We start from the raw sequence: 27703 nt of genomic DNA on the forward strand, positions 1-27703 counted from the left end.
GGTATAGAAAAACGCTACCACTTGAAATTGGTAAGCGTTTCACACAAAGGTATATGAAGGCAGAGAGGAATTAATTGAAAAAATTAATATGCATGTTTTTTTTTTTTTTGTTTAGCCTATAATGTTTTGGAACAGCATGCACCTATAAATAAATGTTTGGGATGCTCCTGTGTGAAATGTATATACAGTCTCTCTACATATTTGTTTTTAATTTTTGAATTTAGTGGATCAGGTAAAACATTACTTTTTGGTTCTTGGTGCATCTAAATAACTAACCATTACTTGAACAAGATGTCATTTTGATAGAAATAAATGAAAGCAGCTGCTTTACGATCACACTTTTAATTAAAAATGGAACAGTTAACGACTGAAATCATTTATACGTTGATAAATATTGCTTCCTGGTGTATTTGTACCCTTTAATTTGATCAAAATACTGTAACTTTATTGTAATTGTCAATGTGGATAGCGATATTGCTTCTGACTGCCAGAATAATGAACAGTAATGATCATTTTTGTATCGGCACACACATTTTTATTGGTAAATGTCAATACATTTACCTGTATATTAGAGATGGGGTAAAAGCGGGAACGGGACTTTTTAATTGAATTAAAAAACAGCAGAGAAAGTTACACACACTCTGTTACTAATCCGTTCCGGCCCAGAACCGTTCGATTCTGAAGGTGCAAAGACGACAAAAACGATACATATAATAGAAATAGGCGAGAATAACATAGCACTGTTGAAAAAATCCACCGAACCCATCTTTAATTTCCCATTCCATGCAATAAACAGCTGTATAAATAAACCCACCCAGAAACATTGGGTTCCAAAGCTGTGCAGAGTATGGAAATGATACACAAAATATAACTAAGTGAGGATAACTGTTGAAAAAAACCCACCGTACCAGCCTGTAATTTCCCATTCCGGAAAATAAAATGGTGTATTTTTTGTATTATTTTAATAGAGAACATATACACACACACACACACACACACACACACACACACACACACACACACACACACTTTAAGAGATACTTGCAACTCACACTGTTCGTTGCCCCTTTAAAATAGACCCAGGACACAGAAATTTAATTTTCTAGCGCTGACGCGCACTTTTAATAAACATAAATCAAAAATACAAAACAGAAACAAACACCTAACTCTGTTTTGGAGCTCTGACTAAACACAGACTGGTCCCTAACTAATCCACAGGACAGCTAAGCCGTTTACCTGACACAAAAACACAAACTCATGCTTCACCTTGAAAACGACTGCTCACACACACACACACAGTCAGGCTCTTCCCTCAGCAGCCCTGAGCAAACTGGCTGCCTCTCTTAAATACCCTGCACCTGGCTCCAATTTACAATTAGCACCAGGTGCAGGGGATTATCTAAACAATAAAACAATTAAACCCTTACAATTAATTTCTAGCAGGGAGAAATTTTAACCCCCTCCCTGCTATCTCACACATCCTCCCCCCCAAGTGTGCAACACTGACCGGCCATACCAAGGCCACCCCCTCCCCTAAAACACAACCACCCACACTCATGTCCTGAAATGTCCATTTCCGCCCTCTTCCACGGGCGGACTTGAGGGTGGGTCGGACCTTCCGGCACTTCCGGGAAGGGACCATGAACCGACGACCAGGGACCCCACCGGGATGACAGGGCCGACCGAAGTGACGACTGGGGAACAGGAGAATGCAGCAGTGGACAGAGATCTTCCACTGGGGACCGGCGCAGCGATGTCCGATCACCCAGGGGAAGAGAAGCAGCAAACAGCGGGAGCATCAGCGACGTCTGGCAGCAGCCCAGCGACGTCTGGGTGCTTGGGAAGAGCGGAGCAGGGAACCAGGGGAAAAGCTGTGGCCAATGTTGTGGACTCCTGGGCTCCAGGTCTAGCGCAGGAAGGTCTAGGAAGACCGGCAGGGTGTCCAGGAGCAAGGGGCAAGAGACCGCAACTGCCAGTGCCGGACTAGTTCGCTGGGGTGATGGAGGAGGACACCTCACCTCCTCCTCCTTGTTCTTTGCTTCTCCCTCTGTGGGCTCTGGCGGCTCCTCCTCTCTGGGCTCTGGGAGCGGCGGCTCCCCCTCTATGGGCGACAGCAGAGTCTCCACCCCCATTTCTTCAAGGTGGGGCGTCTCCCCCATGTATATTGCCAGGTATGCCAGGACCATGATGAATATTTCCTGGAGGGACCCCGGGTGATGCTCTCTCTCCCACTCCTCCCACCTCTCCCCATCTCGATGCCACAGCGAGTTGATGGCAAAGGGAAGGTCGCCCACACCAGTCAGCTAGTGGCCCATCCAGACAGGACCTCCACCGGTGATCTTCCTTCCCGCACCAGGTGCACCACGGGAACAAGCTCGCTGGGTCCTCCCACAGGGCTTGGGTTGGTGGTGGCGGCTGCTGCCGCTGCTGCTGCTGCTTCCTCCGCTGCCTCTGCTTTTTGCCCATTCTGCTCTCCGCTCAACAATTCCAAAATTCAAAATTCCAAAAAAAATACTGCTCTGAGCCTCTAGGTGGCGCTATCCCGTTTCTGACACCAAGTGTGACAGGATGACAGAGGGCTGAGGCTCAGAAACAATGTAAAGTCAAAAACTAAAGGTCTTTATTTAAACAAAATAATGAAATAAACACACACAAGGGCCAACAGAAAGATGTTCAAACACAATAATCAAAATGAACTTACAAAGTAAACAGTCAGGTTCCAGGTCTTTTAAAACAAGACACTCCTTTCTTCTAAACACAAAACTCTCCAACACAAAGCAAACTCCCAAACAAAAGAATACCTCAGCCAGGGCCTCTCCCCTGGCTTTTATCCCCTGTGGCTGGAGCCCAATTAATCATTCAGTTAGAGCTCCAGCCACATTTTTTCATGTTTTCCTGGCAGGGAGGAATTTAACCCCCTCCCTGCCAGTTCCAAACACATTCATATAGACGGGGCAGTTCCCCGTCACACCTCCGGAAAAAAGTTGTTGATGCCCATCAGTCTGGAAAGGGTTACAAAGCCACTTCTAAGGCTCTGGGGATCCACCAAACCACAATCAGAGCCATATTGTCCAAATGGAGAATGCTTGGGACAGTAGAGAATCTTCCCAGGAGTGGCCATCCTGCCAAAATCTCTCCAAGAGCAAGGTGTAAAATCATCCAGGAAGTCACAAAGAACCCTAGAACAAGATCCAGGGATCTGCAGGCTGCTCTCTCCTTGGTTAAGGTCAGTGTTCATGACTCCACCATCAGAAAGACACTGGGCAAAAATGGGATTCATGGCATAGTAGCAAGGCGGAAACCACTGCTCACTAAGAAGAACATGAATGCTCGTCTCAAGTTTGTCAAAAAGCACCTGGATGATCCTCAAGAGTTCTGGAACAATGTTCTATGGACAGATGAGTAAAAAGTGGAACTTTTTGGCCAACATGTGCCCCGTTATGTCTGGTGAAAACCAAACAGTGCATTTCACAATAAGAACCTCATACCAACAGTCAAGCATGTAGTGGCAGTAGTGTCATGATTTGGGGATGCTTTGCTGCACCAGGACCTGGGCGACCTGCCATCATTGAAGGAACCATGAATTCTGCTCTGTATCAGAGAATTCTACAGAAGAATGTCAGGCCATCCGTCCGTCAGCTGAAGTTGAAGCACAGCTGGGTCATGCAGCAAGACAATGATCCGAAACACGCAAGCAAGTCTACATCAGAATGGTTGAAGAACAAGAAATTTAAAGTTTTGGAATGGCCTATTCAAAGTCCAGACCTAAACCCCACTGAGATGTTTTGGCAGGACCTGAAAAGAGCAGTTTATGCTCGAAAACTGACAAATGGCACTGAGTTGAAGCAGTTCCTCATGAAGGAGTTGGCCAAAATTCCTTCACGGCGCTGTGAGAGACTGATCAATAACTACAGGAAGCGTTTGGTTGCAGTTATTGCTGCTAAAGGTGGCGTAACCAGTTATGGAGTCTAAGGGGGTGATTACTTTTCAACACGGGGGCATTGGGTGTTGCATAACTTTCTTTAATAAATAAATTAAATAAGTATCAAAACATTGTGTTATTTGTTCTCTCAGGGTCCCTTTTATCTAATATTAGATTTTGGTTGAAGATCTGATAACATTCAGTGTCAAATATGCAGAAAATCAGACAGTGGGCAATACTTTTAAACAGTATTGTACATATTAGACCATCAAAAAATACTGTTTCAAGAAAGATTATACACTGCAACTGTGAAGTATGTCTACTACAGGTCCCTAAATACAAAGAAATTAGTTTGCAATGATGTCAGCAGCTATGTTTCCATCAGACTTTTGTTATGCACTAAAACTCAACAACTGTGATGGAAACATGTGAAATTTATTTAATTCATTTGAGTGAACCAAAAAAACAATGTGCAATTGGGGTAGATAAAAAATGTATCCTGTATTATAAATGATGCGCACAAATGCAATGAAAATACTTTCTGAACAAATTTTATGAGTTAGTGCATACCATCTTCAATTTACATCAAACTCGGTTCTTGGGTTTCTTTCAGGCAAACATGCTCAAATGTACATTTTTGGACTGATCAGGTAAAGGGGTCAAAGGTTATAGAGATGATTGAAGCCTGGGAACAGCAACATCACCCAGCATCCCTCCAAGACATTGCAGTCATGGTATTTGACTACCTAGCTGCAGATATGTGAGAGGCCTACCATCTTGCCCCATCGGGAGTAGCCATGCCTACTCGGAGTGTATTGCTTATTTATAATCCACGGGTTTGCCCCGAAATAATAACAGTCCCGTTTCAGTTCACCCACACATAACACATACACAAACACAAACACCAGTCCACAGTGCTCGTGGTGAGTACAGTTCTTTAGTGACAACAAAGGTGCAGTGTTGTTGATCCAGGTTTAGTGTTGGTCTTTGGCGACAGCTCTGGATCATGTTAGCCATCCAAATAATTACAAACAATATTATTAACGACACACAATAACAAATAAAACACTCACGTTTCATGGCGCAGGTTCTCCTTCTGGTAATTTAATGTAACCATTCACAAAGGAACAGATAACATCACTACGTCCCTTTTTTATAACCTTACCCATGGCCCCTTGGTCAATGAGCGCATCCGCTTCTCCAGTCCGCGGATGGCACGCCATTTCCCGTCCAGGTCACTGAGTTCATATACCGTAGCTTTGCCCCCTTTCTAGATGGCTGCTTCCCACCTAACCCTGGGAATAAACTGTTGTACCACTCAGTCCAGGGTATTCTGTTCCTTTATGCAGCTGCCTCGCAGGCCGGGAGGGAAATCTAACACCAAGAATCATTTGATCTCTGTCACAATATTGCATATATTTAATTATAATATAAAATAAACATACTGCATAATGCTGTGTTAGAATTAGCGATGCACCGTCTGATTTAAACCCCACAATTTTCTGTACTTGATAATTATTTTGTTAATTTTGTTAATTGTTAAATAACTGAGAACGAACCTGCTTCAACATTTATAAAACAATGGTAAATAATAACTTGACTCTTGTCACTTTGGCCAGTGCTTTCATCACACATTCTGTGCACAAATGGTAGATCTACTGCTGATTTAACTGAAAAGGCAGTCACCAAATTTCTCATTGTTTCTGGCAATAGTGCAATCTTGGAAGGCAGTGGAAGAACATTTTTGTGGCTTTTCCTTTAAAAGATACTAACTGTTGTAACAGCTTTTGACAAACTGTAGTATAGACAAGAGAGAGATCATTCTGTGTCTTTCTGGTCCAAGTTTACAAATGCTGACTTCATAGGTGCCGATGATGTGGGGCGCAGGGGACAAGTCCCACCCACTCTTTGCAAATCGGTTTGTCACCCCCACTTTCACGACCCTTTAATCTTTTTAAATGGTTTTATGATTCAGAATACTCGGTAACTTGTTTTCTTGGGACTGTAACACACCAGATTCTTCACCCCTTCTTATTTTATACAATGAACTGGTCCAAACCTGTAAACATGACATGCATCATTGCTTTCACGCACTCCACTGCTTAAGTTGATGGATACAATAATGTTTTTGATTTTAGAAACAGATATTTGAAAAATAGAGTAGAAAAACTAGATGATAGCAGTGAAAAATTGCCAGAAGTTAGTGAGGTAGGAATTTTTTTCCCCAATAAAATATAACAGGCTACTAGTAATTAAAAGTAAACCTATCCCCTAGACACCAATGATTTTGGGAAACTTAATGCAACTTCTATTCTTTACCAAAAAAGCTTTGAGATAGAAAACAAAATTGAGATAAAAAACCATTTTGATAAAATGTAGCTTTTTAATCACTTAGACTACTGTAATTTTGGGACAGACAGAAATTTGTACTCCTGCATGGTCCTTACTTATTCTAGCCCCTCAGGTTGTAGCTAAGCAGAGCAAAAACAATGTTTTTTAGCAATCAAATAAAAGGCAGTGTTAACAATGAAATTAAAAGACATTTTAATCATTTGTAAACTCAGGAAATGTTGTCTGTTAACTTGAGGTTGTCAAGGAGATATGATGTCTGAGGTCACACACTTTAGTTCAGGGGCTATGCCCACTCATATAGGTTAGACCGCTGCACACTTGTAAACAGGTGGCTCAAATGATAAAACAAAAAAACGTTTAATCTAGTCGACCCTAAGCCAGCTCAGTTCGGAGTTTTAAGTGTAAACACACTAAATAAGGTAACTGAATATGCAAAAGGCTAAACTATGGAAATGTCCTTTTTGTGTGATTAATTTGTAATATGGTCCTCATTATCAGGTCTTAAGTGTGTTTACACTTAAAATTCAACCTGAGCTAGTTAAGGGTTGATTGGAGTAAATGATAACATTAAAACCGGGTATTTTAATATCTATGTAGGACTGGCCATGTTTTAATAGAATGGCTATATAAAACACTGCAGCAGATATTGTGATGGTAGTAAAGTATTATGAGAAAGAAGGAGAATAATTTTCTTACCTCTGACAAAGTGCTATTCAATTGGAATATCTGTCCCTCTCCTTCCACCTGCCGCACACACAGTTTACAAGCCAGGTTTGTGGTTGTCAAACTGAACCGCTCCAGTATAAATGTACAGTATAAGTTCCTCTGCGCTCCACTCCAGATCTGGTAAAAGGGAATTTCCTGAAAGCATATCAAAATAAAAATAAAACAAATATCTGGGCAAAGATTCATCAAATTTGGGCAAGCAAGTCTGAAGACATAGGGGTCTATTCAATTTTTCAATTTAAATAATGAAGGACATAAATAAAGCCACTGCTTAAATAAGTATCACATGGTCTAAGGTAAAGAAAATCAAACATCCAGCAGTGCATGTCAGTCTCTAGTTTATTTCATCTGTAAAAAAATGTAAGTATAATGGGAGTTATGTTCTATGGAGAGCCGCCAATGGATCGTATTATCTCAACCGTTTTTTTCTGCACCCCTCTTTTCCCCACCAATTCAGTATTTTCTAAGGCTATGGAACACACGGCGGGACTAGTTTAGTTCATTAGTTATTCTGACGGTTTCTTTTGGTGGAATACTTAGATCTAAGAATCTGTGTCTATTTTCTAAAGATGAAAGTGCTGGATAATGTAAACTTCCACCAGTTAGCTTTCCGTCTGCTTCAGTCACAGCAAGTCAGACCGAGTCTCCCTGGCATTCAACATGGATCATATGTTAGAAGCAGCTGTGTGTGTGTGTGTGTGTGTGTATTACGATCTGAAGAAGATTCGACCATCCCTTTGTGTCAAAGTGAGACTAATTTGAATTATTCTCCAGGGTAGCCCCAAATGTGTCAAACTATAGACTACTTTGGAAAAGTACAAAATTAAAAAAAAACAAATTGAAAAAAAAAACTTTCATGCCATGATGAAGTTGGCTTCTTATTCGGCCAGCTTCTTATTTGCTAATATGCACAAATGTAACTAAATTTGAAAAAGTAACTTGGGTATTTCAGGGGATAAATCGCCTCGGTCTGCTTTGTTATCTTGTCTAATAACCTATTCTTGTGTCCTTTCCCAATTTAATCTAGCATACTCACACAGACCTGAACAAGAAAAAGTCAATTTAATAAACCATTCTGGAGAAAACTATAAAGCCTATAAAAATACTACAGGACTAAAATGTCATTGGGGGGGTAGAGATTGATGTTCAACAATGATACAGTGTACATATTGCTTTGCACTTTAGATATATGTTGGGCTTACTTTTGAAAAGTAGAAATAAAAACTTCAACAAGGAAAATGTGCTTTCTGTACGGTGCAGAATAAAGTAGTAAACTTGGGCAGGTGACTTTGCAACAGAATGGTTTGTTAAATGGACTTTTCCCTGTTCAGGTCTGTGTGTGCTATATTAAATGGGGAAAGCACAAAACTTAAAAATGGGTTATTAGAAAAGATAACAAAGGAATGCAAATTCCATGTTAGACAGGGAAGAATACATAGGGATAACGCACAGAATTTCCACTTCTGGATACCTTGAAATATTGCACTAAACCCAATGTCAATATTGCTTTGTCTGCCATGTTTGCCTGCTGTTCTTGTACCAAATTCAATTTTGGATGAAATACTTATGGATGACATACAGGGGATCCCCTGTGTTTGTATTAACTTTGAAATGAGCAGCCAGAGGCAATTTATGCTCTAAAACACAGTTCAGTTAAATTCAATTTTAGTCACATTTGTGCATATTAGCGAATAAGAAGCTGGGATGCAAATAAGAAGCTGACCGAATAAGAACCAACCTGAGCATTGTTTTAATGCGACAATAGATATTTTGCAGACATATGCTTTTAAATAAAATGACCACACTATCCACCTAATATATAAACATGGATTTGAATAGAATTGTACATGGTTGTTTTTAGCCTTTATAATTGAGTGTTTAAAGTTGTGGATGAACATACAATAAATACAGTACATTCCTTAAGTGATTAGTTTGTTGCTAATCAGGAGATAGTCACCTGTATAAAAACCCTGCCTGTCTGTTTTTGTTCCGCCTTCTGGCCTGACATCACCGCAATGCCATTTCCTGCCACACCCATCGATCAGCCTTAACAGCTCACAGTGTCAGTCTGTCTGTCTGAACTGGTTACTATAAGTCACATGTTTTTCTAAGCAATTTATTGTTACCCCAATACACACTGCAAATGGATCACTAAAGAAGCAGAACAGAAAAGAGTGTTTGAAAAATCTGCACATTTTACCAAACATGAGTCTAATGCAGTAGAGATGGACAATGCAGTAAAGGGACTGCACATTTTGAAAAGCAGTATCTGTGTGATTTGTGTCAGCACTTAAAGACTTTGTAAACAATTGTAAATGAAGCCCATTCTATTCAAATGTTTATTTATTCATGTCACTTCAATTATAATATGTCTGTATAGACTTATTTACATCTACAGTTTTGCATGTACATTATATAAATGTATATACACACATTTGACTGAAGCCCATTCTGTACAAATGTTTATTTATTCATGTCACTTCAATTATAGTATGTCTGTATATAAAAAAATAGACTTATTTACATTGTTTCAGTTGTACAGTTTTGTATGTACATGATATACCTGTATATACAGAAATTTATTTTCAAATATTTGTTTATTTCATTTTTTACTGTTTTTTGAGGATGCCTGTTATGTAATATGTCTGTATATAAACACATTTCTGTTCAAATGTCTGTTTATTTACAATATTCTGGTTGTGTAGATGCTTTATATGACGTTAGAACCCAGCTAATCACTATGAAGAGATTACCTCCCTGTATTAAATATAAACAATTTACTAATAAAGGGGGGAAGGACGAAGTGACAGTGCATCAAGGACGCAAGATCACAAATGATACACTATAGAAAAAAAAGGTTGACGTCAAACATTTGTTGGTTAAAATAATTATTACTGCAAATAAAAATAGAAAAGACCTGAGCAGAAAGAAAACCAAAAGTAAACAGAACAGCAAAACCTCCACTACTAAAACAAAGTAGCAAAACAAAAGAAAAACCAAAAAACAGAAACAGCTCCGCAACAAAAATAAAGAAATGATCTCACCAGCAAACTCCTGGGTACCCGTTTGATTAAAGATCCTCTTTGGAAGACGATGAGAAGAAGAAAACAAACTTTAAAAATAAAAACAGCAGTAACATGGCGCATTCAAACCGACTCCAGGCTTTAGCGATCACCTGCTACAGCGGCTGATGAACCCGGCTAAACAACAGCTTGGAAGCAAGCAATAAAGCGTTTACTAATTAAACAAAACAAACCTCCAGCAGAATGAAAACTCGGAAGTTAAACAGTTTGGCTGTGACTGACCTTCTCTGGCATGAGAACCGAGGTTGGACTATACACGGGCTAGGGAAACTGAACGAGAACGAGAGATGGAGGAAACTTAAAAAGCAACAAAGGAGCTCCCTCACATGGTGAAACAAAGGTACTATTTAAACAATCTTTCAATTACTGGCACAGCAGCATCCAGCAAAATAGGAACATAAAGAACAAATCGAACCCATTGATATTAATGATCCCCCGTTTAATACTATGAACCTGAATATCATATTTGGAACCTGGCCAGGCTTCCGTGCTGCCCAATTAAGGCACAACACATGGTGCGCTTAATGCACCATTCAGAACAGAACAATTTTTCCAAATTTATGTGGTGGTGTCACCATAAAAGATTGCCATAAACTAGATAACAGACAATCTTTGGGTTGACAAAGCTGTAGACAAAGGCTATTCTTTATTAAAGTGCACCCTAAATATCAAAGCCAAACCATCCCATCCTCGAACAGACAGTTTTAAGGCTAACAATGAAAGCCTGGGCTTACCAGTGGATTCTAATTGAGGGGTGCCTTCATTGTGTACGACTGCTAATTCAGCTGTTATTTTGACTGAACCTTTCCCAGGTTTCTTCCACCCTTTCTCAGTCTTTGCATTTACTTTGGCCCAATACTCTTTCTGAGAGGACCAATCCCTTTCTACCATAGCCCCAACTCTAACCAAATACGCTACCATCATCACAGACCCCCTAATAAAACTTGCCAACTTAGGGTTTGCATTGCTTAGAATTCTTTCCACTACCTCTGCTTCCCTCATATCCTGATGCTATTTAATACAAAGAGCGCAGTAATCGTAAGAAAAATCTCTCACGCATTCACCTGGGTCTTGAACCGGATCGCGCAACCTTTTCTCCACCTTGGACAAATAACACGTGGGAAGAAAAGCCTCAACAAAAGCTGTTTTGAAAAGAACCCAGGTCTGAATTTTATGACGCTCTGCAATCCATCAACTTTTCTGCAGGCCCCTTTAACACTGTAGACAGAGTAGCCAATATTTCTGCTTCGATCATAGTTACCACTGCCAAGAAATTCTGACAGGCATCTATAAAACTCAACACATCCGAATAACCATCACTCTCTCCAAAAACTAAAAATTTAATTTAATAGGTAGTTTATGGTTATATGCATGGGGTCTAACAGTTTCAGTCACCACAGGTCTCATCGACAAAGTTTCCAAAGAGATACCAGACACATCAACCCCACCAAGCTGATGAGAACGGGGAATAACAGCTAGTTTACGAGGACTAGTGCACCTAGTCACAGCCTTCAATTCCTCCAGCCATATAGTTCTTGAATAACACTATGTCTTACATTCAATTGTTTGTCCTTTCATTATAATATTTATGTTGTTTTCAATACACTGGTCAAATTGACCGGTCATGGATGTTCTAGGTATGCCTATAAACGCGGTCATTCTAGTGTTACATTTTTATTTCCAAAGTATACTTTGACACATTTGGGGCTACCTTCAAACTAGTCTCACTTTGACACAAAGGGATGGTCAGATCTTGTTCTGATATTTGTTCCTATGCAGGTCATGTTTATATAGCATCTGCCTACACAACTGAGCTGGATGTATAATTTTGCTGGATAAAACCTTAAATACTCATTACTAATTTATTTAGAACTGCAGAAGATTATGCATGAAATGTGATCCACCGGTGGATAAAACAGAGGATCTTGTTAGATCATGTTAGGCGGATATTTTTTAACAGATTAACAGGTGGAAGAATTCTGCAGATCCACCGAAAATGAACCCCCTTTCAAAAACCGTTCCCAATATCTTTAAAGATGCAACTGAAAGAGTAGGTCACAAGGAGCTACATTTACAGTAAGTGGAGTAATTTACTGTAACCAAGTAAATTAGTCAATACAAAAAACAATAGGATTGATTGACATCTTATACTTAAATTTGCAGTCAATTTACCTGGTACTTGGCCAGCAGCTTGCTCTTCCAGAGCGAATGTGGGATATCATGAATGGACAGCCGCAGGTTGTGGGTGCTTTCCTTAAAGTTTAAAGTCTTTGGGTCATCCAATAGCTTTCCTCCCATCTGCTTTTCCATTTGTAAAACCTCCTGTGCGCACATGTAATCATTGTTTTAGAGACAAAAAAAAACAACAACATAATGTAGTCTCATTCCCTCCCAACACATACAAATAGCCAAATATGGGAACTGGCATGTGTTTAAAAAAATTACAAAAAGTACTGTATTATTATTAGGACTGTAATGAAGGGTACATTTGACCTTCGAAGAAGATTCAGAACACATTACTGAAGGAATGTTCAAACCTTTGATGGTACTAATTTTCAAAATTCTATTATCTTACAGGTAATCCATATAAATGGAGTAAAACATTCACATGCAGTTTAAAAATATGTTAAATAGAACAGTAATCATGTTTTTATAATTTAAATAAACATACGTGTTGTTTATGTACCCGTAATTGATGCTGCTTGCGATATTATAATAGAGGCGTCATAGGTAAGAGTGGCTGGCAGGCATCAGATAGTACTCATTGACTATGAGTGCCTTTTTTTGGAACCGAAAGAATTGATAAAGTATTTAGCAAGCTATTTTAATATTTCTTTGCACATATTTCTTTTTTACTAACTCAAAAGTTACACATGCGCAGTCCGGTCTCCACCACCAAGAGTAAGTTAGTGGGTATTTGTCAATTTAATAATTCTCTGTGTGTAATCTAATTAGAATTTATTAAGTTACTTATGTCTTGTGGTTCTTGTGGATCATGACTTTATCCATTTCATTTTTTATGACTTATTTTAATATTTAAAAAAATGCTTCTGACCTTAACTCACTCTGTGAAGCTAAACCCTGGGTGCAGTACCATGATTGACAGTACTATCTTCAATGGGGACTCCAGAACTAGATGTAGCAACGAATGAAATTGTACTTCTTTTAAATATTTACAGCCAAGATATTAGTCAGTATATATTCACTTTATATGCATTATGTTCACTTTAAAACATAAGCATAGAGTATTACAAACAATATAATGTGCCAACCCCAACACCGATTGACTCGACACCAGCTTGAACATCTTCGACATGACCCCGACTAACTTGGCCCCGACTGTGCTCTTCCTCGACACCTACCTCGGAGCCGATTGACTAGGCATCAACTGCTCGACACTGACCGCGCTCTTCCTCGGCACCAACCCAGGGCTCTGGCGAGTGATTTGGACAGCTCTCCCTGCCAGAAGTTCTCCAAAAGAACAAAGCGCAGGAGGGCAGCCCTCTCCCCAGCTGAGAGGGCCTCCTCAAAGGGCCTCTGGAACCCAAACTGCCACTATGACCAGGGAGCTCTCCCATACCCCTGGGTCATCCTCCCCTTCCCCACCACTGGTGCGGAGGCATAGACGCCCCTCCTTAGAAGCAATATAGACACTGCTGAGGCAGCACCGCTTGGGAGGGCATTCGCCAGGAGGAAGGTGGCCACCGCGGAGGTACTGCTTTCCTTCCCTGCGTAGGCGCAGGCGCAGGCGCTCCCCCTCTGAGTTACCAGAGAGACGCCAAAGCTCGGCTGAAAGACTCTTTGAGGATCTTGCGCAAATGGTGAGGGCCCAGCAAATCATGCTGGAGACCCTACTGAAGTCACAGGGTAGACTGCCCCCTACTACCGGGCAGCCCCAGCTTCCCCATTCCCACTCTCCATCCCTGGCCCCACCTAGACCCCCAAAACCAGACGAGCTGTCATTTTCGGCATCGAGGTTGGATTTGTCCGACCCACCACTTCAGTTGGTCAGGCCACAGTGGGGTCTCCATACCGCCCCTACCATACACTTCCCAAAGGGAGGAGTTCTGGGCCCTGATGCACAACGCATTTGCTGCCATGGACATTCCCTGGCCGGCAGAACAGGAGGGGAAGGGGAACAGCTTCCTGAAATAGAAAGGGCACCAACAACAAGCCCTCCCTCTGTGTCAGGACTTCATAGAGCTGGTTTGTTCATCTTGGAACAACCCAGTGTCTGCTCCCTCAGGCTCCAGAACAGCGGAGTACCTGCTACACACCGCCAGAGCCCAAGAAGCTGGCCTAGGCAGGTTCCCTCCCATTGGGGTCAAATGGGTCTCTCAACAGAGGGGACAAAGACCTTACCTGCCCGTCCAAGCCATGCAGGACTACTGCCACCATGCTTAAAAAGGTATATGCGTCAGCAGTGTTGTCAGTATGAGCAGCAAATGCAGTGTCCATACTGATGCTCTACCAGTCGCAGCTAACTGCGAAGCTACAAGAACGGGCAATGGAGATGGACGCTGGGGAGTTCAGGCGGTGACGGGGGCAATGACTGACCTGATGGGGGAGTTAGGTCAGGCATCAGGGAGGTCCCAACAGTGGTCTTTGACTAACCCAAGCCAAGGTCGTAGAGACGGAGAAGGTTGCGTTGTTGGATGCCCCTATAACACCGGGACAGACGTTTGGAGTGACCATTGATGTGAGCCTTGAGAGGCCTCACAAGGCCACGGAGGTCGCTTCCACATGCTCGCGCCTTCCTGCTTACCTCCAGCGCCATAGGTGGCCTTTCCAGCCTGCTGGGGCAACTGGGCCTGAACGCCACCCTCCACCCCAGACCAAGCAAGCAGGCAAAGGAAGAGCCTGTGGTAACCGGTTCTCTGGCTGGAGACCAAGGCCGGGGCCTAAAAAAGACGTGCCCCCTCCCAAGCCCAAGGCTACCACCTTCTCCCCTCACAACTGGACTGACAACTGGACATGACCCGTGGCAAGGCTGCACCCAGGACTTCTGGGTGCTATCGACTATGATACATGGTTTTGCTCTGCAATTCCGCTTAGGCCCACCAGCCTTCAAGGGTGTGCTCTTTACTACCGTCAAACCAGTGTGCATGATTCTCCTTCAACAGGAGATCGCCAGTCTTCAACAGAACGCTGTGTGCTTTGTGAATCCAAACAATGCCCACAGTGGCTTCTACTCCAGGTACTTCCTCGTGCCCAAGAGGGACGGAGGTTTTCGACCTATTCTGGACCTCAGGATCCTCAACATGTTCCTCAAACAAAGGAAGTTCAACATGCTGACCGCACAGTGTATCCTCCAGTCCGTCCAGCCGGGCGATTGGTTCACATCGATCAACCTGCAAGACACCTAATTCCATGTCCCGATCCTTCCCGCACACAGAAAATATCTGCACTTCGCCTTTCAAGGCAATGTGTTCGAATTCTGCATGCTGCCGTTTGGCCTCTCGCTGGCGCCCCGCACATTTTCCAAGTGCATGGATGCAGCACTGGCTCCACTCAGGCTGCGGGGTATTCAGATTTTGAACTACCTGGACGACTGGCTAGTTTGCGCGCGTTCCAATGCATGCGCAGAGGCCAGACAGGTCATAGAACATGTGACGAACTTAAGGCTCTCCATACATCAACAGAAGAGCAACTTCATACCGTCTCAGTCCACAGTGTATCAAACTGAACTCTGTAAGCATGCTTGCTTCACTGTCGAAGACAGGATTCGGTTGTTGGAAGACACACTCTCCCAATTCAGAGGGGACACTCTTCTATAGGTCAGAATATTTTAAAGATTGCTGGGGCTGACGGCAGCTCGAGAATTCTTCCCCTAGGGCTGCTGAGAATGCGCCTGCTTCAAGCCTGGGTAAATACGCTCAACTTGCACCCGGTCGACGATCAGTACGGGCTGGTGTGAATGTCCAGACAATGCCGGAAGACACTGGAGTAGTGGCTCTGCCCCGGCAATCTGCGCCTCTGATCTCCCCTCAGCTCCCCTCACAGAAGGGAAGTTGTCACTATGGATGCCTCCAGCCTGGGCTGGGGAGCGGTCTGGAATGGGAGGGGAATAAGAGGTCAGTGGAAGAGACATTGACAGCAAGCACATATAAACGCCCAAGAACTGCAAGCAGTAGCCCTGGCATTATTTCATTTTGGCCAGCAATTAGCGCACAAAGATGTGCTGGTCTGGACGGGCAACACGACAGTGGTAGCCTACATAAACCACCAAGGTGGCCTGTGCTCTCCGGGCCTTCACCACACAGCACACAGACTCCTGTCTTGGACGCACAGAAACTTGCATTCCATCAGGGCGGTTCACCTCCCCCGATGTGTACAACAGAGCAGCAGACCTCTTGTCCAGAGGAGCTCCAGACAGCTCAGAGCGGAGACTGCACCTTCAGGTTGTGAAAGAGATTTGGGAGAGGTTTCGTACAGCACAAGTCGACCTCTTCGCCACAGCCGAGTCCACTCATTGCCCCCTATGGTTCTCCATGGAGAGAGACTGGGGGCCCCTGGGAGTAGATGCGCTAGCTCACCCCTGGCCACAGGGGCTCTTGTATGCATTCCATCCGCTACCGCTATTACCCCTAACACCAGAGAGGATCAGGGTGGAGAGAGCCCAGGTTTTGCTGGTTGCACCCAGATGGCCGAGGCGCCCCTGGTTTGCTCTCCTCACCAACATGTTGTTGGGCCAACCGTGGCAGCTCCCACTCTGCAAGGACCTCCTGAGCCAAGTGGAGGGGTTATTATGGCACCCAAAAAAGGGGACCAGAGTGTCAGCTCCGGACAGGACCAAAACATCTAAAATAGAGAGGCATGTGCTTGTTTGCATCTGTCACAGGTCGAGTCCAATCCAGGGTAGATTCTGGCTAATTTAGTTTTAGAAAGGTGAAGACTGTTTAAAACTTTAAATTGGATTAGCCCATGACGAACACAGAATGTAGAAGAATGTACTGTGGACAGAATAGATTCCAAGATGCCGTCCGAGATATCAGACCCAATATCCTGTTCCCATAAAGTTTTTAATATGCTTAGTGAAGGAGAAGCTGGTGTTAAAATATGGCTGTGGATGGTAGACATATTGCCTTTAATTGAAGGATTTAGTGCTAGAATAGAATCAACAGGGAATGAAGAGGGAAGCGAGGGAAATTGCACAACTGTATTACGGACAGAATTTTGATTTTCAAGTATCAAAAGAAATGTGTTTGAGGCAATCCAAATCTGTGACAGTTGTTCAAATGGGCACAATTCTCATCAATATGTAAGTCTTTAAGAAATGCCATTGAGCCAAAAAACGAAAGTGGAGTCTTGCAGTGAAAGGGAAAATAGGTGATTTGAGTCTATGAGGGCAAAAATCGAGACTATAACCTGAAATGCTGTCTAAACTGTGCCCAGATCTGGAGAGAATGACAAACCAATACAAAACACTGCGGCAGACCAGAAATAGAGCTAGAAATTTGGAAGAGCCAATCCCCCTGTAGACCGTAATCTCTTCCAGGATTCTTCGAGAATATGGGGCATCTTATTATTCCAAATAAATTTGAAGATGTGGCAGAGCAAAGCTCTGCCCTTTTAAATTGGCAGGGATGGGGTTAACTTCCCCTGCCTGCCTGGGTTTATTATGTTCAGGTGGCTGGGGTTGATTAGTTGATTAGGTTGATTAACGATCAATCAGCGCCCAGCCACCTGATATAAAAGGAGGCCTCTGCTTCTCATTTGGGAGAGGGAGCTGAGGAAGCAGGTTGTTTTTTTTTTGGGTTGTTTAAAAAGTTTGAATCCAGTGAAGGCATTGCCCAGCCTGGAAATTGTTATTTTTGTAAGTTTTGCTTTTTGTCTTTCTTTGTGTTTAAATTGCTTTGTTTTTGCCCTTGTGCACGTTTATTTTGTGTTTATTTATAATAAAATAGTTATTTTTTTGAACTGCAGTCTGTCTCTGGGCCTCTTTCCACTCGCCAGCCTGCCACAGAAGATTAAACAGTTAAGAATAAGGAAAATAGACTTTGGAATAGAAATAGGAATACATTGGAAGAGGTATTAAAACTTGGGAAGAACATTCATTTTTGCATAGTTTAGTTTTAGGAAGGGGGGAGAAATCAACAAAAAAACAGAAGGGAGACTGCATCAAAACAAGAACAACAATTCAGGTAAGACAACCATTAAATGTATTTAACTAAATGCTAGAAGTATCAGAAACAAAATTCTAGAACTTGAAGCTACTGCACTAACAAGTAACTATGATGTGATAGGTGTTACAGAAAAGTGGTTGTCTGAGAGTGATGGGGACGAATATACACTGTATAGGAAAAACAGGCAGGACAGAAGAGGAGGAGGGGTAGCGCTATACATAAGAAACAGTCTTGAAGCCCAGGTGTTAAACCTGGACAAAGAAAATAAAACCGAATCAATATGGGTGAGAAAAACATACAAAAATTCAAAGGGCATAATAACAGGAGCATGCTATAGACCGCCAGATTCAGACAGTGAGCAAAATAATCTGTTATACAATGACATTAGAAATGCATGTAGCAAAGGAGAAACCATACTAATGGGGGATTTCAACTTCCCCCAAATAAAATGGGAAAACCTGGTGGGTAGCACGAAGGATGAAATAGAAATGGTGGAAATGACAAATGACTGCTTCCTAACAAAATTTGTCATGGCACCAACTAGAGGGGAGGCATGCCTTGATTTAATCTTTTCAAGTAACGAAGACAGAATAACTAAAACAGAGGTCAGAGAACCACTGGCAAACTCAGACCACAACATGGTCTCATTTGAAGTGTTTTTTAAAACCCCTAAAAGTAATGACTAAAGCTAAGGTTTACAATTTTAGAAAAGCAAACTATGAAGGTATGAAACAGAGACTAACAGAAGTAGATTGGAGTAAAATAGAGAAAACACCCACAGAAGAAGGATGGTTGTTCTTCAAAAATGTAGTACTAGAGGCGCAAAACAATTACATCCCTAAAGTAGACAAATCTAAATGTAAAACTAAATTGCCAAAATGGTTTAATAGATCAATTAAAAAAAAATATTCAGCGAAAAAAGGCACTTTACAGAGCATTAAAAAGGGACCAAAAACAAAGTACCCAGAAAGAGTACACGAAACTGCAAACGCAAGTCAAAAAGGAAGTTAGAAAGGCCAAGAGATAAAAAGAATGAACATTGCTAAGGGGGATAAAACCAATTCCAAAATGTTTTTCCAATATTACAACAGCAAGAGAACATTCAAAGAGGAGGTTAAATGTCTAAGAGATACAAATGGCAAAATCGTAGATGAAGAAAAAAAAAATAGCAAATATATTAAATGATTACTTTTCACAAGTTTTTACAAAGGAAGATACTGCAACATGCCCCACATGTCATCCAGTTCCTATCCAGTTTTAAATAACTGAGGCAGAAGTGTTAAAGGGACTAGAAGCTCTTAAAATAAACAAATCCCCTGGGCCGGATGAGATCCTCCCAGTAGTACTCAAAGAAATGAAAGAAGTAATTTACAAACCGCTAACCAAGATCATGCAGCAGTCTCTTGACACAGGGGTGGTACCGACAGACTGGAAAATTGCAAACGTAATACCGATCCACAAAAAGGGAAACAAAACTGAACCAGGTAACTACAGACCAGTAAGCCTGACTTCTATTATATGCAAACTTATGGAAACTATAATAAGATCCAAAATGGAAAATTACCTATATGGTAACAGGGTCCTGGGAGACAGTCAACATGGTTTTAGGAAAGGGAGATCGTGCCTAACTAACTTGCTTGATTTTTTTGAGGATGCAACATCGATAATGGATAATTGCAAAGCATATGACATGGTTTATTTAGATTTCCAGAAAGCTTTTGACAAAGTGCTGCACAAAAGATTAATTCTCAAACTGAACGCAGTTGGGATTCAAGGAAAAACATGTACATGGATTAGGGAGTGGTTAACATGTAGAAAACAGAAAGTACTGATTAGAGGAAAAACCTCAGAATGGAGTGTGGTAACCAGTGGTGTACCACAGGGATCAGTATTAGGTCCTCTGCTATTCCTAATCTACATTAATGATTTAGATTCTGGTATAGTAAGCAAACTTGTTAAATTTGCAGACTACACAAAAGTAGGAGGAGTGGCAAACACTGTTGCAGCAGCAAAGGTCATTCAAAACGATCTAGACAAGATTCAGAACTGGGCAGACACATGGCAAATGACATTTAATAGAGAAAAGTGTAAGGTACTGCACGCAGGAAATAAAAATGTACATTATAAATATCATATGGGAGATACTGAAATTGGAGAAGGAATCTATGAAAAAGACCTAGGAGTTTTTGTTGACTCAGAAATGTCTTCATCTAGACAATGTGGGGAAGCTATAAAAAAGGCCAACAAGATGCTCGGATACATTGTGAAAAGTGTTGAATTTAAATCAAGGGAAGTAATGGTAAAACCATACAATGTATTAGTAAGACCTCATCTTGAATATTGTGTTTAGTTCTCGTCACCTCGCTACAAAAAGGATATTACTGCTCTAGAAAGAGTGCAAAGAAGAGCGACCAGAATTATTCCGGGCTTAAAAGGCATGTCATATGCAGACAGGCTAAAAGAATTGAATCTGTTCAGTCTTGAACAAAGAAGACTACGTGGCGACCTAATTCAAGCATTCAAAATTCTAAAAGGTATTGACAGTGTCGACCCAAGGGACCTTTTCAGCCTGAAAAAAGAAACAAGGACCAGGGGTCACAAATGGAGATTAGACAAAGGGGCATTCAGAACAGAAAATAGGAGGCACTTTTTTACACAGAGAATTGTGAGGGTCTGGAATCAACTCCCCAGTAATGTTGTTGAAGCTGACACCCTGGGATTCTTCAAGAAGCTGCTTGATGAGATTCTGGGATCAATAAGCTACTAACAACCAAACGAGCAAGATGGGCCGAATGGCCTCCTCTCGTTTGTAAACTTTCTTATGTTCTTATGTTCTTATTCTGCCAATATGTGAAATAGGTAAGGATGAAGTCTTGTTTAGTGCATTATAAAAGTGAGTTAAAGTTAGCACTAAAAAGATTATTGTATGAGAGTCACAGTTATCCCAAGGTAGGGAAACTTATCAGGGGCTATTTTAAAAGGAAAATTATTAAAGTTGTATTATCTAGCATCAAGTTGATAGGTAAAATTTTGGTGTCGAAACGCCAAGGATGGAGCTTTGCCAGGGAACATCAGTTCCATAATTAGAGAGGCATGGTCAGAAATCACTATACACTGGTAGGCACACAACTGAGCAGAAGGTAATAATTTGTTATCCATAAAAAGTAGTAAATTGAAGAAAAAGTGTGGTGTACTGGGCAAAAATAAAGAGTATACTATTGTCGTTGGAAACAGAAAGTGCCATACGTCTGAAACCTTGTAAGCATCTAAGAATGTATGAATAGTTAATGCTGATTTAGATGGGGGACTCAAATTAGTGGAGCAATCAAATTTGGATTTAGGGCACAGTTAAAATCTCCCCCTAGAAGGAGAAAATGTATACTTATATTGGGCAAAAGAGAGAAAACCTTCTTTAGAAAGTCATTATCATCCCAGTTTGGTGTGTACACATAAGCCAGGATCAATGGGGTGTTGTAAAGTATACAATAATTTAACAACATTTGGGTCTACAATAGTTTGGGAAGGGACAAATTGATTTGTTGATCAGGACTGCAGCACCCCTGACCCTGCCATGAAAATTTGAATAGAGGAGCTGCCCCACACAGTCCCTGAGAATGTGAAATGCGGAAGAGGTTCGTAAATGGGTCTCCTGCAGGAACAGAATCCCCCTCCCAGCTGCTGGATGTGGGAAAAAAACTTTTTTACGTGTCACAGGGTGGTTGAAGCCTTTCACATTCCACATGTGAGTGACATTTAATGTGTGATTTATAGTATTCACACATTGTCAAACGGTTTCTGCTAACACAGGAAAAAAAAAGTGTGTGAATGCTGCCTGATGAACTTTCAAAGGTTTTGAACTACCTTTGAAATCATGGCTAGCAAACCTTTGAACACAGCCCTAATTACTAGTTTCCATGCATAATTTTTTTTTTTTTTTTCAAAATTAAAGTCACTTTCACATTTTTGTTTCCCTATTATATACAAGGATATCCTTTAAAAAAAAAAACTATAAGGATCCTCTGTCACCAGCCCTGTTAATTACTCAAAATTATCATAGACATAAAGATGGCAGGTTTCTGCTTGAAGCTGGACCATTTACCTTGAGCGCATCTTGTGTGTCATCCAGGCAGTACACACGGATGTGGTGCTCCAAGGCTGTGCAGAAGACAGGGCCGAATATGGCCAGCTTGAGGCGCTTGGCAGCAGCTTTGCTGATAGATTGACCCACCAGGCAGTAAGTACTCAGGGTTTCTGTGAGGATGTGACAGGCTTCCATGTCCAGCTGGATGTAGCAGGGGGTGGTGAAATTTTCCTCTCCAACAACAACCACATCCTGGAGATTTACAAAAGTATTTTATAAATAATTTTTCATTCAGGCTAGGATTGTTATTTGTTTTTCATCATTGTGCATGTGGTTTATTTATTTGAAAAAATGTGCTGTACTTTATATTCAAAGTTAAAATCTAAATAGTTTTGGTTGTTTCTTTAGGCATTTACTGAAGATAGAATTAAGTATTGTTTTCCTCTCTGTATTGTAATGTATTATAGTTCATGTGCATGCTGTCACAGTGTCTTCATATGATTTAGAAGCTTTTTTAAAAACAAAAATAAGGCTTAAGAAGTCTTGTGGATAAGAAATATTTAATTGTTTTTACAGTAAATCTGTGATTTTATTTGATTAAAACCGCTATTTATAATGATTTGTTACGCTTAAGTGCTGGAATATGTTGGCATGCTCTGTTTTCTAGGATATTCCTCTTCTGTTTAGAAAACACATTACACATATGTATGCATTTAGTAGGACTTTGACAAAATAATCCCTGTGCAAACAAATGTGACATCTTGTGAATTGACAGGCTTCACAAACAGTATTATGTGTAGAATTTCAACAAAATGATGGCAGAAAGATAGATTATTCTTTTCAGTAGCATTGAAATAGCCAATTTCTGCATCATTATAGATGTTTTAGGCCCTCTCAGTAAGAGGCAGAAACAGCTTTTAGAGAGAAAACAAAGAGCTGATATGAAAACGTACTATTGTACAGTGAAAAACACTGCAATGCCGGGAAGGTATATGCATACAATACAGATCCTGGCAATGTTACAGAGCCAGAGCAGTCTGTCATGTTCCGTTTTCTTCTGTAATAAACACTATATATATATATATTATATATATATAATATATATATATATATATATATATATATATATATATATATATATATATATATATATATATATACTGTATGATTGGTTCACATCACTGTCCTCCACCTCCAACAACAAGATAAAATGGCTGAATGAAAAAAAACTGCTGAACAGAGATTCTGTAACTTAACAGAAAATGACTTACAAAACACACTTCAAAAATATTTTCGGTTATTTATTTATGTTTTTTGTTATTTAAATATTAAATCGATAAAGCTTTGTAAACGTCGAATTCCCCAAAAATATTTTTGACTGAAATAAATTTATTTCAAATAAAATAATAATAATAATAATTTAGAAATTCTCTCTAGTTTGTGTAGTTTTTATACTTGCTGTCTGTCCTGTCTCCATTCCAATCTGAATGGCTGGGAGTCACTGTCAATCATCTCAATGCCCCATTAGTACTGTAGTTTCACCCTGCTCTGACAGTTGTCGTTGACTGAAGCAGTGCTAGAATGCTCTCATTTGCTAGCTACAGAGCCTACTTTGAAATTAGCGGGTTAAAGTGTATGTAAGCTTTTGCTTTAGGTATATGGTGACAGTTACTAGTTTTGATTTGAAAATGGGTCGCAAGAGAAAAACACTTAATGAATATTGTGTACAATACCATGGCCGACGGCTAAAGTCGGCCTATCTGCCTTGCTCTCCAGTGACTCTGAGTCTGGCTATGCTGAAGCAGGAGAGAGGGAGCTCAGACTCCAAATAATAAGTGCAAGTTATTTCTGTTCAACTATCTAATGTTTTGTTCTGTGCATATTATTTTTACTTGTACATTTATGCTGTAAAGGTCTGTGTAATATACTTTTTTTATATGCTGCTTTACTGCGGTTTATTTGAGACAATTTTTAAATGCATAGATCAGCTGTGACCAAACGTTATTTCAATTAGAATGTTTTGTTGCATGTTGAATATGACAAAGGGGTTTCGCTAAATGATGAATGTTTTTTTAATGGCACCGTTTATTAATATATCATATATATTATATATAATATATATATATATATATATATATATATATATATATATATATATATATATATATATATATTTAAAGCAAAAAGGTCGATTTCACCCATTCTCTGCTTGAATTGAAAAATAAAGATAGAAAAAAAACAGTAAATTCTTTCTAAATTAAACGTGGATATTAATCGTCGATTTGGCAAAAAAAAAATTTATCGAATCAACCTGTTGCACTGGTAGTAGTATATTACTTCAATATATGTACAGCACTAAGATATGTGTGCCAGAAATATTCCCCAGAGTGTTCTCAAAAAGCAACAACATTTTCAAGTAAAAAATAGATTGTGAATTTTTATAGGAAGAGAGTCAACTACAGCTGGTCCTGAGGGAGCATCCCACTGAAAAATGCTTGGTCCTGAAAGGGTTAAGACACTTATACAGCGAATCAAGCTGTATATGTCTGCAAATCAAGCTTTTTTCTGTTTGTTCGGGTCTGTTTCTTTCTTTCTTATATTGGCCTCTCACCTCCCACTGTCTCTGCTGTGACTGGTTCTTGAGTTGGATCTGCCAGTCTTCTGTGTTGACCTCTGCGCAGTGGTGCATAGTGATGATGACAGGCCTGGTGAGTAAGGCACCTGGAGGTCCACAAGTCACCACGGGACTCAACACAGTTTGGGCACCCTCCACTGGTGGTCTGGGTATAACAATAACATCAAATACTGGCTTTTAAAATCAAAAGGGACAGCAATTATCTATCTCTCTGCATTTGAAGGTTCGGAGTGAAACTGTCCCACCTACTTCAACATTAATAAAATATGCAATCTTCATTTCAAAAGCTGTTACTTTTTTTCCCACATTCAACAGCATGGTTCTACTATCTTTGCACAAGTGTCCCACTAGCATCATCAGAAGTAATTTTATCTTCCCAACTTCCTGCTTATGAACAATCTAGCCTGACTTGATTGGCCATTCTTTTTATTGGCTTCAAGATATTCAAAGTGAAACCAATGGTGATGTATCGTATCAAAGAAGAAAGAATTACACCATGTAACAATTTTTTTTTTTTTTTTTTTTTTGGTTCCTGGGTAGTAAGTGTTATTTCCTAATTGCTTATGCCTCAGAAGTATAGAAAATGGCTATTATTCCCCACAAACTTTGCTTTTGTGACAAGGACAGTGATATTTTGAAATGTACCTATTTTCCAGAACTCCAGATAGATTCAGTGCTGAGTAAACTTGGAGTAACTTCTAGAACTTTCTAGAACTTTCCAGTAATATAAATAGTAATATAAATACAGGGGCCTTAAACCCACCAGTTCAGTTTAGTTCCAGCTGCCTAAGTGGATACATATCTTCATTTTTCTGAGAGGGCATCAAGAGGCTGCAATGGTGGCATTCCTGATGGGTCTCCAAGGCGGTTTTACCAAGTTTCCCCACTATATTTGCCTTTGGGACAGCAGGGACACCAAGGCGCACTACCACAGGCGGGACTGGCCACAGCGGACCGAGTTCTCTGTGGGGAGGAACAACGTCAAGTGGGAGCCACTGGTGGACCCCCGGAAGGTGCTGATGCCACCACTGCACATCAAATTGGGCCTTATGAAACAATTTGTCAGAGCTCTAGATAAGGAGTCGGCAGCCTTCAAGTACCTTCAAGACTTCTTCCCTAAGCTGTCTGAGGCAAAGTTCAAAGCCGGTGTCTTCGTCGGACCACAGATAAAGAAGATCCTGGAATGCAATAAATTCCCCAAGAAGCTCACTAGTAAGGAGAAAGCGGCTTGGAACAGCTTTGTCGCAGTGGTTCGGGGCTTCCTGGGCAATCACAAGGCCGAAAACTATGTGGAGCTGGTTGAGAACTGGTGAAGAACTATGGCACAATGGGCCGTAGGATGTCCCTTAAAGTCCATATCTTTGATATCTTGATAAATTCAAGGAGAACATGGGAGCGTACTCGGAGGAGCAAGGCGAGCGCTTCCACCAGGATATACTGGACTTTGAATGCCGCTACCAAGGACAGTATAATGAGAACATGATGGAAGACTACATTTGGGGGCTGATTCGTGAAAGTGATTTACAGTACAATCGTAAATCTCAAAAAACTACTCGCTTCTAAATCTTTTGTAGTCATTTTTGTATTACTTTTGTATAAATACATGTTAATTTGGATTCACATGTTGTTTTTATGTGAACGAAAAGACACAGATTCGCCCGTTTTCTCATTGGAAATAGGTCAATTTCAAAATATCACTGTCCTGGTCACAAAAGCGAAGTTTGTGGGGAATAATAGCCATTTTCTATATTTTTGAGGCATAAGCAATTAGGAAATAACACTTACTACCCAGGAACAAAAATTGTGTTACATAGTGTTATTTTCAACGGCCAATATTAGAAATTCTGGTGCTGGATTTGAGCTTGTCAGGAATGGTTGTCTACATTTTTAAGTAGGTCAGTAGTTATGTTCAGTCTGTTAATGAGTTTAATACAATTTATATTACACATCGCCTATGAAAACTACGGTAGCAATTCTCATAAACTTTCTCTTCTCTGGAACCTTTATTAATGTGACTTTTTTGAAGTAAAAAAAAAGTCACAAAAATCCATCCCATTAAGACATAAATATGCTGGGTGCAACTTTAATTGACATACCAACAAAGCTGGCCAGTTACCTCATGTTGTCTTTCCTGTGCACTGTCACATACATCTCATAGACTCTCCCCTGGGGGACAGCTCCTGCTGGCACCAACAAGCTCACTCCTGGAAAATAAAACAATGGCATCAGAGGAGGATGGAAAAAGACTTGCATACAGGAAACCCAGGCATGTTCATCTCCTTAATTAATGATTCTCTATTTTCAGTGCCATTTAACAGCTACCACATCCTCTGCTGCATACATTATTACTATACGATATTATTTTATAAAGATAGACACAGTGGTTGCCTCAGCTTATGCTCAAATTGGAGCAAGCTCCAGTGATTTTTCATGTCACCATTCTGAATATTTCAAAAGATTACATTTATTTTAAAACACCTTGATGTTAAATTGTAGCAGCAAAACCGAAACAAGGCAATTAAAAGAGACATTGAAAAACTGACAGATCTTTTTCAGGAAAGACTTGAGGAAAATAAAAATGTTTTACATTTTACAGGTATTTCTTGATGGTCCATCAGTTGCAATGCATTTTTACAAATGTATTCATTCTTTTTTATTATTATTATGTCCCCTGTTGAAAGCCACATTTACTGGATTTTTATTTTAGATACAGTCAGGATGTATGAAACATATTTTACATGAATCCATTATATGTATGTTTGTATATATATATATATA

The 27703-nt window shown here is 40.5% G+C and overlaps 1 protein-coding gene across 1 annotated transcript in view; it reads right to left on the reverse strand.

Annotated features, from left to right (window-relative positions):
• LOC121298867 (netrin receptor UNC5C-like) overlaps positions 1-27703 on the reverse strand; it is a 419182-nt gene that overhangs the window by 15391 nt on the left and 376088 nt on the right. The window contains exons 11-15 of the mRNA XM_041226130.1: positions 27042-27129; positions 24902-25070; positions 22309-22542; positions 12256-12405; positions 6971-7135 (exon numbers count right to left, since the gene is read on the reverse strand). Coding sequence (XP_041082064.1) covers positions 6971-7135; positions 12256-12405; positions 22309-22542; positions 24902-25070; positions 27042-27129 — 806 coding nt within the window. The remainder of the gene's footprint in view (positions 1-6970; positions 7136-12255; positions 12406-22308; positions 22543-24901; positions 25071-27041; positions 27130-27703) is intronic.

Source organism: Polyodon spathula, chromosome 2, assembly GCF_017654505.1.
Source record: "Polyodon spathula isolate WHYD16114869_AA chromosome 2, ASM1765450v1, whole genome shotgun sequence".
Lineage (NCBI taxonomy): Eukaryota > Metazoa > Chordata > Actinopteri > Acipenseriformes > Polyodontidae > Polyodon > Polyodon spathula.